This window comes from Rhyacophila brunnea, unplaced genomic scaffold, assembly GCF_057557595.1.
Source record: "Rhyacophila brunnea isolate RB1 unplaced genomic scaffold, BYU_Rbru_1.0 scaffold_22, whole genome shotgun sequence".
Taxonomy (NCBI): domain Eukaryota; kingdom Metazoa; phylum Arthropoda; class Insecta; order Trichoptera; family Rhyacophilidae; genus Rhyacophila; species Rhyacophila brunnea.
In genome coordinates, this window is record NW_028232882.1 from 32111452 (window position 1) to 32126487 (window position 15036).

General features: G+C 36.3%; 1 protein-coding gene across 1 annotated transcript; it reads left to right on the plus strand.

The window, feature by feature from the left end:
* Positions 1-7453: 7453 nt before the first annotated feature.
* On the plus strand, positions 7454-15036 carry LOC147070362 (UPF0764 protein C16orf89). Its single transcript, XM_085949686.1, has 7 exons — positions 7454-7659; positions 10370-10599; positions 10753-10857; positions 10958-11104; positions 13406-13547; positions 13632-13774; positions 14588-15036. Exons 1-7 carry the CDS (start codon positions 7646-7648, stop codon positions 14917-14919), a joined length of 1113 nt encoding a protein of 370 aa, XP_085805812.1. The 5' UTR covers positions 7454-7645; the 3' UTR covers positions 14920-15036.

Sequence of the window (15036 nt, forward strand, 5' to 3'; positions counted from 1 at the left end):
TGGGCGGACGCTTGATTTGGTGCTATCTAACGTTGGTTGCACGATGGTCAGCGAGTGTGACGAGCCTCTCGTTCCTGAAGATGTCTATCATCCCTCTACATGCACAATTGTATCTTTTAAGCATGTATCGCACAGAAATGATTCGTCGATTCCTCCACTGAACACTGACACTGACATCATCATCATGCAACCGGTTATCAGTGCTTAAACCAGTAGTTCCCAACCTTTGGAGAACAGTGACTCACACCTCTCATGGATTTGTGCAACGTGTGTAATTAAATAAACTAGCATATAATTTGTTTTAATAAATAAGTTTGATAAATAATAAACTTTTAATAAATAAGTTTTAATGAATAATAAACTTTACAAACTCTGTAATTTAATTCTATAAGTAAATAAATAAACATACAATTTGTATTAATAAGTTTAATAAATAATAAACTTATAATTTGTTTAATGGATAAGTTTTAATACTTACATAATAAATTTTATAAACTAAAAAAATTTGTTTTACACATAAATAAAATTTTCAAACTTTTAATAAGTTTGTTTCTTAAATAAATGACTTAAATGTTTATAAATATAAGCTATAGAAATTCTATAGACTTGTATTAAGGACTAAGTATATATATTATAGTAACCCTCTACGGGTATAATTTATGTCTTACCCAACTGACTTTCTCTTAGGTATGATTATATAATATGTTAGTTTAAATCAGCGTTCGAAACGGGCAATTTTATGAACCGGAGAGCTCGATAATTTTCCGAAAATATTAAAATATTTATGTAAGTTTACTTATATAAAAAGAGTGTATGTAGGTACTTAGTAGATTTTTTTGTTATATACCTGCCAAGATTAGACGGCTTACTGGGACAGTTTTCAGTTTCGTGTAAACTTTAAAAATTAGATTTAAATATATAAATGATTAATTCACGAATCCTAATGCAATTCTTCATTTTTCCACGAGAGGGAGCGATAATCTCAAGGAATTCACGAACAGGAGCTGCGCTCCGGTGCGTTCCGGTCCATTTCGAGCGCTGGTTTAAATGCTAGAAGATATCAATATTTGGCCAAGTATTTTTTTCGATTTATACGTGGTGTAAATCAGAACTCTGCATTTCTTGTGTCCCTGATAACTTGTGATCTTAGAAATCGGGAGCATCAGTTGTTTGTTCTCCCAAGGAGCAGAACTAACCTGCCATTGGTGATGCCAATAATTGGGAGGGCAATAACTCTGTTCAACCAAATCGCTTCGGATGGTGATATGTTCCATCTACGTGAGGATGAGTATAGGTGGACGTTGTTTTATAAATTCTTAAAATAGGGTCCACTTAGCTCATTTGGTGTGCTTCCATGTTTTATAATTTATATTTAATATATTTTTTTATAATTTTATACCTTTTACTTTACTTTTCATACTGTTTTTTCTGATAGGTACTGCATATATTTATTTCTTCTTTACACTGTTTCTTTGTTTTTAAATGTCATGTTGTGAACGTCTTAAATTTGTAATTTGTAATGTTCACGGTATGTGGAAAAAAAATTGAATTTGAATAATTATACAACTGTTTCTGTGAATAAAGACGATAATAAACATCGATACACCAATAATAGTGAGTTTTATTTCTGAAGACAATTAAAGAAAGGGCGATTACTGCCCTATTACAACCACCATCCGAGTTACTCCATTTTGACCCCAGGTTCAAGGGTTGGAGCTAGTCAGAGCCTGGATAAGTCATTAGCCAAATTTTGTATCGGAAATAAACAGTCAAAGCTGTCTATCACATTCTAAAAGTTAGCACAGCCAAGAGAGGTGCTGTTAAAACATAGCATTTATTGTAACAATTACAACTAACTAGCAGAAATGTTAATTGTTTTGAGCCAGATTCGTATTCCCCCAGAAAACGAAAAAAATACAAATAATTTAGGTAAGCGGATTAATATTACTTATTCTTAATCAGGACCCCATTACTGAGGATCGTGGCCCGGGTGATTTAGCCGACGAACAACCTTCCGAACGGGTTGGCCATGCTCCCCTCGGCATTCTACGACACGCAAGGCATGTGGCTGTTGGAATATACGTGGTACTCATACATTGATAATTTTATGACTATATATGGGGCATCCAATGTTTGCTTTAATATTCCGATGCGGCATGTTTAAAAGACAAAGCAGTGCGGACGACTCAACCGGACACTAACGATACTTACTAATAATTATGACCGTTTAGCCATGCGCAATCGATAGCCACATGTGGATGCGACAGCTCGCAATAACTCGTCGGTGAACACAGGAGTTTATAGCCAGACATCCTGAGTGTCTGGGTATGGGGAATGTATATGAAAAAGTGCGAGGGTCAGCGATTTAAGCAACGGGAAGCTATAAATACACAGTAGGCGGGGAAAATGCAGAAGTAACTGGCACCGGCTAGATTTTCTTAACCCCACCCCTGCCGCCGCCTCTTAAATCTATAAAAAATATTATGGATATTTCAAAATGGAGCCCCAAACTGTCAGGTTAAAGGAAGGAATGCGAAAGCCAATGTACCAATCTAAAAACGGTCAACCGTGTGACGCGTAGGTATGTACCTAGAGTCTGTCTTCTATAAGCTGGCGTGCGGTTTCCCCCCCCGCTTCAGCATTCAGCATTGCATTCCCTCTCGTTCCCTCCATTGAAAACTTGCAACAGTCGAACGCGATGGCACAATGCTTTCCATCCGCAAACGACGTGACGTGAACGCCAGCTTATTTAGTACAGACTCTACTTATGCGTCGATGACATTGAGCTACTTTACAAGCTGCTTGTTGGCGAATTTAAAAGCGGGCTCAGAAGCCACAAGGTAGCGACTATTTTGACAGGACGTAGTTCGTTTTTTTACCGGGCGGTCGCCACTATCGCTCTACTGCGCAGAGGCAGTAGGCCCACACGCTAGCGTGTAGCGTTTAAAGTTGACCGGCTTTCAACTTTTCTCGATAGATTGTTTACAATCTGCTTGTTAGCTTGTTCGATGATGGCACTGGGCGAGTTAGAAGCAGCTTGTAAAGTAGCTCAATGTCATCGAGCCTTTAGGTAGGTACCTACGTAACTATTGTATTATTTATTCTCGGTTATCTACAACTTCAAATCAGATTCAGAGGTTTACCTACGCGTACCTACTACAGTTTTAGTAATACTGCTCTGTGATATTATAAAATGTTGGCGTGAAAAGAACATTGTGTATGTAAGTATGTATTTTGAACGTTATTTTGATTATTTTGAGGATTTCAAGACAGGTTTCCTAGCAAATTAAAATTAACGCAAATATAAAACATCAGATCAGTGGCGTAGGTAGGAAATTAGTGAAAACGGATCCTATTTTAAAAAAAAATGATTATTCTTCTTCTAATTCATGACGCTACAATCCATGACGTGAATCTTGGCCTCCATCCATATCTGCCCGAAACCGCTTTCCTCCGCTTATCTCCAGAGCCCACTTTTCTACTATAATGGTTTGGTTTACTCACTCTAGACTCTAGACCAGTGGTTTTCATGTGCGGCTACCAGAGGATTCTGTTGCGGCAACCAGAATAATATTTAAAAAAATGTATTTATAAAATTATGAAATTGGTTGAATACATATGACTTGTCTTAAATTTTTTCCACGCTCAAATGATCCATAATGTGTTTTTGTGATGAGACCTTGTGTAAAATAGTCCATTTCTGAGAATAAAGTCAATTCAAAGAATTGGCAACAATCGTTTTATTAATATTGTCGATTTTTCCTACTACTGCATACTGTGAAAGATCATTCAGTGTACTGCACTTCATAAAAAAAATATCGAAGATGTAAAGTTAGAAGCAGCCATACGGCTCGCATTGGAAAAAAGGAGTATTGAGGAATTTCCATTTGCATTATTTTTAAATAAATAGATATGTACTAAAATGTTCAAATGTCTTTTATTAAAATGGACTTGTTTATAAATAAATTGATTTTCAATCACAAGAAAAGTGAAATTTGGTGCGGCCACCAGACGTTTCCATAGAACTGTCAATGTTAATTGTGCGGCCACAGTTAAATTTCTCGTGAGAACCATTGCTCTAGACTCTAGAGTCTAGACAGAGTACCGCGGAATACCATTTGGGGAAAATTACATCGCACTGCCGTTCACCTTAGCGTAGGTAGGGGGGCCCACTTCAGGATGAGGGGGACCACGACTTGCACACTGACTTTATCGTGAATTATTGAAAACATAATTTCGGTTGTACAATGTGCACAAAGTGTATGTAGGTATTATAATGTAATTATTGTAATTGCTTCAAGCCGGAAGATATGGATTTCCACAGTGTGAAGGTAACTTAATAGATTTTTAATGGTTGTCACCATGGCCCCCACAAGGGGGGGCTGACAGGGCTCTGGCCTGGGGGCCCGGGCTTAGGAGGGGTCCGGCGTGATGGATCGACCAGATAAGTGAGATAAACGCACTTTAAAAATTCGCTCTAATAGTAAAAAAGTCGCCTGCGGCGCTATTTTACTTCAAAGGTATTAACATTTTAAAATATGTGATTATGAGAAACAATTTTTGATTATTGTGTGTCAATACTCGATAACTCCATAACTCAAGTAATGTACGAAAATCACTAAATAATTTTACCTCGAACACCATATGGAAAATGCTTATGTAGTGTCACATTGGCTTTAACATTAGCGATAGGTAGAGGGCCCCGCCAAAGATTCTACTAGCCCGGGGGCCCGTTTCGGGATGTGGGGGCCATGGTTGTCACCCACTCGCTCTATCCATTCCCTTGACCCAAACACACATTTTAAAAGAAACGTGTGATTCGCCACATTTCTACTCCTTCATTTATATTTATAGCATAAACTATTTCTAAGACCCACTCTTAATATAATATATTATAATGGAGACACCACTGGTCCATAATAAAGCTTAGGAGTCTGGATGTTTTCATATAAATACTAATCAGGGGCTAGAACAAACACCATTCATCAGGAGAGGGGGAAAGACGCCGCAAGCGAGACTTGAATACTAATAAATCCTTAGATAATAAATTGAAAATTGTAGGGTAACAAAGCATTTAACTTTTTTATATATTTTTTGAAGTTATACTTTTTTTGGCGCGTTTAGGAAAACAGATCAGAGTGTATTTTTGGCGTGTGAGATGTAACACATAATTTATTTTTTCACACGATAAAAATCGCACTCGATTGGATTCGAACCACCGATTGTTCGGTTATCAGCTGAACTGCCTTTCTCCACAGTATGATAATGCAATCATGACGATTATACAGTATAATATTATTATAGTTTAGAATTGTTCTGTTGCCTAGGCAGCGAATTTATTATTGTCAGCCATTTGCAATTCATTGCGTAAACAAATGATTAAACTTCAGAGTTCGTGTCGTTCGTACTTTAAAAATAAAAACAACGGGAAATAATTATATAATTTAGTAATATATTATATTAAGTTAAGTTAAAATGTATAGAAATAAACCAACGGCGTTCCAATAAGCGGTCCTTTTTCTTGAGTGTTTAATTTAACAAGATAATTAAGTTCTAGTCGAAGAATCTTGGTTATCACAAGTTTTGTTTTTGTTTTGTTACACCAAAGAAGTATAACTTCTAACACGCGTACACAAGTACACACACCGATTTTTTTAATGATTTTCATCCTCTGCAAGACACCTACAGAAAGGCCTATCTTCTTGACTATTCCCAGTGATGCGCCTTGGGTCTTGATGTCCGCGTCATTGGATTCAAACATACTATCGATGGTGTCCTAACCAGCAGGAACGATAGGACATAATATCCTGTGTTCCGCAGTTTCCTCAGCGCCACATTTGCAGTTTCAAGGATCATCGGAGTTTCCCCAATTCTTCATATTGTTTTTGGTCCTAGCAACTCTTCACTGTCCTACCTGGACATATCCTGGCAGCTTCTCGTCGGGCACCATTGAGAAGACTGCGTAGTTATATCTCTTGCTCAACCTCGCCATTCTTGCATCGCAATAGCGGCCATTTTTTATGTCAATTGTTGTACTCATCCGAGTGTTATTATAAACGGTTTTAGACAGATTAAAAAATAAATAAACTATATAATATTGCCAAAATGTAGTATTATTGACTGTTTATCTGCTCATTGTAACGGATTGTCTTTGTATACCCCAAAAAGCCGAAGCTTGAAGGCCGAAATCCCGAAAGCCGAAATCCCGAATGCCGAAATCCCAAATGCGGAAATCACGAACGGCTAAAATTCCGAATGGCCGGAATCCCGAAAAATAAAAATAAATGCAAACAGTAATAATCCTCCACAACTACTACCAACTCGAAAGCAAAAATACTACCTTTTATAAAAGAAAATGCAATAAAAAAAATATAGATATATATATATTGACAATTATTAATATCTTACTTTCCATTTTTCCAGAAAAAAATGATTTTTTATCTCGTGTTAAGATTGTGCAATTTTGTACAGGAGAGACAAAAACCCATTTTTCTACAAAACTTGTAAAATTTGCGCAATTCAAGATAAGTGTTAAAATTTCGCAATTTTTTACAGGAGAGACAAAAAACCATTTTTTTGTTGAGAAATGGAAACTAAGATATTAATAATTGTCAATATGTATATATATATATATATATTTATTGCATTTTCTTTTATAAAAAGTAGTATTTTTTGGTTTCGAGTTGGTAGTTGTTGAGAATTATTACTGTTTGTATTTTTTGGGATTTCGGCTTTCGGGATTCCGGCCATTCGGGATTTCGGCCTTCGGGATTTCGGCTTTCGGGATTTCGTCCGGCACTCCCCCTGCAAATTGGAAAATAAATTAATGTCATAGGAGTACCTAGTGTGAAATTCACTGCAAATAAACCTGTAATGCGTAGTCACTTGTAGCTAATTTCATATGTGGACCATGATTTGAGTTACCGGCACCCGAGGCTTGTGCACGGCCGCATTCCACGACGCTATAAACGTGTCAGAATGAAAAGATTTTAGTGCCACATTTCTTTGACCCGAAACGATGCTGTACGGGACTGGTGTAGCAACCACGCACCTTAATGCTTTAAGAAAGAGTTTTAGAAAATAAAAAGAATCTTGACTCGCTCTGCCGTCATTTATCTTTAGTGGTTATTTTTAAAATTTCACAACAGAAATACCGTATGAAGGTCCTTCTGTGCGCAGAGCAACTGCCGAAAAGAGCCTATCATGCCACTTACACCACGTACGACGCTTCCAGTGTACGTTGGCCCTATGACTCCTACATAGTTAAAATTATTTGGTAAGTAGGTACATACTGCATTATACCGTTTAATTTAAATCGTCACTGGAAACGGTTTAATTTTGATGATAAGTTTATTGTATTTTTATTTAAAAAAATATAATGAAATGTGGAGCACCTACTTTACCACAATTCCCAACATATCTCGTGGAAAAAAGAATAATAATATGTAAAAGCAAGTTATGTGAGTACAGCAAGTAGAGACAACGTATTTTATAAAAAGAAATGCACAGTTTGTTGAAAGCCAGTTGTTATAAGCTCTCTCCCCAATTTAGGGGTGAAAAAAATAAATATTGATAGTGTGTAATACAAGTGTGATTAATAATACATTTATACTAGTACCTGTTCCCGCAAATTGCAGACGTGAAAATGTTTTTTCAAAGGTATCCATTACATGTCGAACTTGGTTATTACGAGGAAGATGGGACCGACTGAATTTGCTCGTTATAAGCATTACTGGTTATATCGTTATATAATATTTTTTGCGCCGCGTTCTATTTAAGCATTGAACATAAAAAATCTGAAAACCATCGTAAAAATCCCCGAAACAAGCACGGCATTCATAAACTACAAAAGAAGTTGTTTATTGTAATGAACGCTGGTAGGTACCTACCAGTGTTGCCAACCGTACTATAATTTTGATTCTCCAAAAAATGTAAAATACTATAATTTTACGCCAAATATGCCAAAATACTATAATTTTAAAGGATATAAGCCGAAAAATATTCTTGTACTATATTTTTTACAGAAATACTATAATTTTTACGCCTTTGTACTATAATCATCGTAGAAAAAGATGGCAACACTTGTACCTACTGACTTGACAAAGCTTGGATTTTTAGATGCAATTTCAACCATATGCGTGGATACTTTTTCAATGTTGTCAGCGTAAACACCAATTAGGTACTTGGACAATTAACTAGTGTCATAAACGTAATCCAATCCCGGCGGCATCCTGCCCGGTCGGATTTTATTGCGTAGTGTCGAAGATGTTTTTAAACGATCGACACATTAACAGTTTTATGAAAAATTTTGACGATATGTTTGCTCGGTATACCCGATAAGTAGCTCGTTATATAGTGAATAAATGTATGGAGAAAATCATAAACTAAAATGTCAACGAATGTTTCCTCATTACATCCGAGATCTCGCTATTTCCGTGATCGTAATAACCGAGTTCGACTGTACATATAACACAGTGACGTCGCTATTAAAAGATAACATAGTAATACCTAAGTATATAATTATCAGTTACCTACAATATATTTATTTCGTTGTAAAACCGAATAGTATTAAAGTACTCGTAGTATGGAATATTGTTTATTCTTAACGAGTTATATGAACCGGCACTGTGTCAAAATAAAATACATTACGAGCTCTGGATTCACATTTTAAGATATATTATAAAATGAGAATATGTATTGTTTCTGAGTTCAGCCACGCACACATGGTTGTTTGCATTTTCAAAAAATATAGATACCTAATATATTTTTTATTGATTTTTAAGGCGATTGGGTTAATACAATCAAACAGGTGACATTGAGTTCCACATTTATTCCGCCTACTACGTATAACTTTTTGTTATGTACTTCAACCGTGGAATAACGCACCTTTTCAGGTACATTCTCAATGCCCAGACACTCCACACTTTGAGTAGGGACAGCAGTTAACACCTGGCATGCAGGTATAACTAAGGGTTGTTCACTTACCTACGAATTATTACGAGCTGTCGCATCTACAAGTAGTTAGTAATTATTAGTAGGTATCGTTAGTGTGCATTTGAGTCGTCCGCGCTGTCTTGTCTTCTAAACATGCCGCATTGGAATATTAATGCAAACATTGGATGTCCCAGATGGCAGATAGTTGCACCCATGACCCCCACATTCTGAAGCAGGCCCCCAGGCTAGGATCTTTGGCGGGCATCCCTACCTATCGCTAAAGATAAAGGCAATCCGACTTGGTTGCTACTAAGGCCAATTATCTTGCATTTAAAAAAAATGCGGCGTCTTACTGCGGGCGTGAAGATCTCTTCACATATTTTTTGCTGTTCGTATGATTAGCTGCATTATTTTTGTTATACATACACTAGAATCATTTTTATTTTTATAATTTCTTTGTGCTCTTCTCTCCCCGGCACTTTGCATTAGAAAGTGACTTCTTTAAACTCAGTCAGATCTCACTTTGAGCGAGCAACCTTAGTCCTGGGAATCTTCTTCTAGGGCATTCCCGGTCTAAAACTGAACTAGATGCTTCACACGCCAATGTAGGGCCACGTGACACGCTCGATTAAAACCGAGTGTGGTGCGTGTCGGGTTTTGGTTTGGAGGGATTAACTTCAACGTATATTTAGTGTTTTTTGTATACACCCATTTGAATTATGGAGTTGTCGAGTATCGATAAACAATTAAAAATTAAATCGTACAACCACGTAATTTATAAGAACAACAGCGTGCAGACGACTTTTTTTTTTTACTATTAGAGAAAATTTGTGATGTGTGTTTATATCACTTATCTGGTCGATTCGCCAAGCCGGGCCCTTTCCCCTAGGCCAGAGCTCCAAGGTTGCACCAATTTATGAGTGCCACGGGTTTGCCGGTGACCACAGATATTAGGATCTCAGAAGGCAGTTCAACTGCCAAATCACCCGAATTACGATCCTGTCATGAGGAATGAAGAATAAGAAGTAATATTCCATGTCACTAAATAATTTGTATTTTTTTCCGTTTCTCGGGGGGCCCGGATCGGGAAACCACCCTTTGTATGCGCGCCTGTTTGTTAAACAATTGTGTCTAGGTACCTATATCAATTTTTAATTTGAAATCCTCACAAATATTTATGAATAATTCATTCATTTGACTAAAAACAAGGGTTCTATACGTTTATCCTGGATACAGCGGCAAACACATTTGAAAATAACCGATATACTGGATTATTTGTTAGTTTGGGTTAGTTTAGGTTATGTTAATTATCCTAACAAGTAATCCAGTATATCGGCTATTTTCAAAACGTGTTTGCCTCTGTATCCAGGATAACCGACTTGTACCAAAACAAGTTTTTGTGATAAATAATAAATACTTAACATGTTTTTACTAGGTGGTGTTGGTTCGTGGTCGTATTGACAGATATCAGTTGCTATGCAGCATACACCAAACCTCTCCTCGTATCCAGAGAGACTTTAAAAAACTATAACAACTGGGAGAAAGCTAAAGAAAATCAATCACGCGCCATTTTGTTCGAGAGACTTTCGCGCGCTTTTACTGCAATGATTGATAATTTGGATGATGTTGACGTCGATGCATATTTCGGCGTTGTTTTGGCGAAGGGTAGGTAATACCTATAAATAATATTTTTTATGGTTGAATTTTTTTCCACGAGACGTAGCGATAATCTCGGGGATTTCATGAACCGGTGCTGCGCTCCGGTCCATTTCGAGCCCTATTTCTACAGAATTCCTAATCAAATGGTGTTATTTACAGCTCAACTTGAAGCAGCTGGCAATCGCGATGTTGAAAACCTAGCAGAGATCTTGATTAAAAAGGGACCCACAATAAATCACCCATTAGGATCAAACGTAAATAACAGTAAGTAAATAATTAATGTTCGTATTATGTACCTATATTGTCAGGGGCGGCTGCACCATTCCTACTAAAATAGTAATTTGATTACAATTTTTATTTCTAGTTGCGAGACACATATTGAATCCAAAGAAGTGGAAGGAAATAGGAAAAGACATAACAAAGACCTTGGACTGTAAATTAAAACATACTATAGATACTATGCCGAAGAAATTATATTCTTTGAGAAATTCACCCAATGAAACTGAATCAGGTAAAGATATTCTTATAAGATTAAGATGTTCGGCTTCGTCATGCGTACTTCCCGGTTTTTTTCGGATGTTACGGTATTAAAATTTTTGTTTAATTCTTTAGTTCGAAGTAGGCTTGAGAGTGGGTCTATTGCTTGGGCACCGCATCAGTTGAAGTATGGTCTTATGGTTGAGAGAGTTCAGAAGAAATTCTTGAGACTCCTTTACATGAGGTTGTATGGATACTATCCGTGGCTTTAGCTAATTGACTTTCTCTTAGGTATGCTTACATACTGCAGTCTGCAATTTAGAAGAGATATTTATTTAGCTACGTATTTTTTTCGACTTATACGAGGTATAAATGAGAACTCTGCCATTCTGGGCAGTGTTGACCTGTATGTTCCTGATAACTATCTTGGAAATAGAGAGCATCAGTTGTTTATTCTCCTACCTACTGTACGAACCAACCTGCCACTGGTAATGCCAATTGGGAGGGCGATAACTATGTTCAACCAAATTGCTTCGGGTGTTGATATATATAGGGCCTCCTTAACAAACTCGGTGTACTTCTTTGAACTTCTAAAGATGTATAATAATTGTATTGTCAGTATTGTGACTGCTTTTGTATGTTTATATTATGTTCTCTATTTATATTTTCATTTTTATCGCTTTTATTACTTCTTTTTTTCTTTATAATATTGTTTCATGTCATTTCTTAAACTAATAATTTGTAATGACCACAATTTATTAAAAATAAATAAATTGAAAAAAAAAATCTTGTAAAAATAATTTGGTAGCGCTTTTTGCAGTGGACTGTAATTGTGCTGGTTGATGGAGTGATTGTGATACTGAATGTGGACGCTAGGGGGGGATTACAGGTAGGATACCAGGCACTGATCTTTTTGTTGTTCTGCGGTCTGGCTGAAGCTGGTCCCTGGGGCCTGCCTTTACATCCTAGTAGGCACTCGCAATTTACACGTTTCATGAATGATGTTATGATTGAAGAGATACCTGTGCCAGTAACATGGACACAGGTGTATTGCTTTCACGGAGGCTCGAATAGAGTTATGGTTTCCACGACGGTTGCACTGGACACGCTGGTGGTAAGCACATAACTTTTCGATTCAGTCTGTATGCTTGGAACTACTCCTTAAACGACGGTAAAGCTATAACAAGCCTGCACGCGCCCGCTTTCTAAGTAACTAAACTTAACTTGCAATTACGGTCGACTCATGACCCATAACTGCTGACTTGCCTGGTTTTGTGACAATTGGGGATTTGAGATTGCGCACAAATTGCTCAAATCAGACGACGCATCCTCTCCGCGACGCGGATACCCCCACCGCCTGAAGAGGTCAGTGCTATAATATTATTATGTGTGACGCATAAAACCCAAGGACCGATGTATGCAATATTAATTAATTACAATACTAATAATTCTTTGAGAGCTTTTCCCAATTATTTTTTATACAATGCGATCTATCATTTATGCATAAATTTCGTTGTTTCCGTATCGATTTATAAATATTATTGGTAAAAATATTATTAAAAACCGAAGAAAATACCCATTTTTAATATTATATAATATATTTAGGTATTTGTAAAACTTTTTTGTAAAAAAATATATTTTTAGAATTATTTTTTTTTCTCTGCATCATAAAACATTCTCGTGCCATACAAAATCATCTCGCGTGTGCCATAGGTTCGCCATCCCTGACCTAGAAGCTACCGTGCAAAAAAAACCTTGTAAAAAGATACTGTGTACATACTAAAAATGGGATAGGTTCCATACTTAAAATCAATACAAAATATAAAATTCTCGAACTCAAAAACAAATCTAATTTATCTTTATTATTCCATCCAGATTTCGCGTCGAAAATAATTGTTATTGTGGTGGACAACATGCTTGTCATGGCCCCCATAAGGGGGGGCTGACAGGGCTCCTGGGGGCCCGGCGAGTCGACCAGATAAGTGAGATAAAGACACATCACAAATTTGCTTTAATAGTAAAAAAAAAAGTCGTCTGCGGTGCTATTTTCCTTCTATAATATTATTATTTAAAATTATGTGGTTGTACGATACAATTTTTAATTTTGTATGAATCTCCATAATTCAAATGGATGTATTAAAATATACAATAAACTACTAAATATACACATTCATTTTACCGCAAACAGCATTTGGAAACGCTACAACTGTAGAGCGTCACACTGCCTTTATCCTTAGCGATAGGTAGGGGGGGGGGCGACAAAGATCCTAGCCTGGGGGCCCGCTCCATGATGCTTGTAATTCGTTATTATAATAAAATCTGTTGTTTCTTTTAGATATGTGCTTATCACAGCTCATCGATGAGGCAGAGTTAAAAATGGAAATCAAAAATGAGGCATCCTTTAAATGTGAGATGTCCGAAGAATGCAAAGATATTCTATTGAGAGGAAGATCTTGGAGCTACGCTTTAACCCATAAGTGAAGAATTTCTATATTTTTTCTATTATCTATTTTGTTTGACTAATGTCTTTCGTGACATATTGCATCTATTTTCTATTGCAGGGTAATTTACTTTCTTGTGGCTGAGTCGCAGGGATGTACGAAAACGTCTGTCGAAGCCTTTTGTTGCGATATAAAAAAGGAAATTCTCGAAACAGAGTATTATGGATTTCCTTCAACAATTAGAGACATATTTATTGAACAAGGTTTGACATTTTTAATATATAACCAAATATATTAAATTAATAATTAATTACATTGTCCCCCACGATGGCCGCACGGCTTCAGCGTTGTGGGTCCCAGGTTCGAATCCTGGGTATGTTGAGCAAGTGGAAGTGGTTGACATCCATTTCTCGTAAAAACAAAATCTGTTAATACAAACTTCCACTTCGTGGAGGCCCATATTATGATCTTATTAGAATCAGACAAGGTCAATAATAATAAAAATTATTAATTATACATATAAAATGCAGGTATAGAAAAAACATGTTTAAATTTATTAGATACAAAAAATAAAGATTAAATTAGAAATTAACATTCATAATTTAGAAACATCTTAGACGACGTATACCTATTAGAAAAAATATTTGAAAAAAACGACTCTAGGTAGGACTCGAATTCGCACCCATTGAATTCACACTAATGTGCTTTACCAATTGAGCCACCTGTGTCCTGTCTAATTATAATGAAATTAGCTAGTATTCAAATATCTGAAGCGCTTCAAAAATTGCGTTAATCGGTTTATGTGGTTTGAATAAAGGTACTTACTTTGACACTTAGCCGATGTCAGGATCTCTTCAAATTTTAGTTTTAAGGGGGGTACTTGTACTTGCACTTGATAATAATTTAATCAATTTTTTTTATTATTAAAAAAATATAGTAGGTTTAAGACCACCCATTTGCATGATAATTTACTGGTCTTATTTGCCATTATTGGTCGTAGGCATCTTTCATAAATTCGTGTTTTATTGTGTTTATAAACATTGTATTCTAAAAGTAAGAAATTATAATTGTTTCAGTACTTGTATGCGCGTTGAGTGGTTACGGAGAATTTCTTCGGAGCTCCTGGATACGACGCATCCTCAACTGGCAAAAAAAGGAAGGATGTTGGGGCACCATGACTAATACAAATAACAATGATGCACAAGGTCTACAGGAATTAATATCTTTTGACGGTGGACGTGATAAAGAAAATGGTTTCCGTGTGATAAGAAACCGCCGATCGACTCAGCCTCTCGGTAAAGACGGATGCTCATCGCATATGACAGGAATTAGTGTAGCACTTTTGGCGCTGTCAGCGAGACATGATGTTCATATTGGCACGGATTCAAGGCTGCAAACCGAATATTAATAATGATAAAATACGTCAAGATTTTTATTTACAATATTAATCAAAACACTTATTAGATTTCAATGTTATATGATGTATGTATTGATTATTAATATTATATTATACTTATAGCACTGA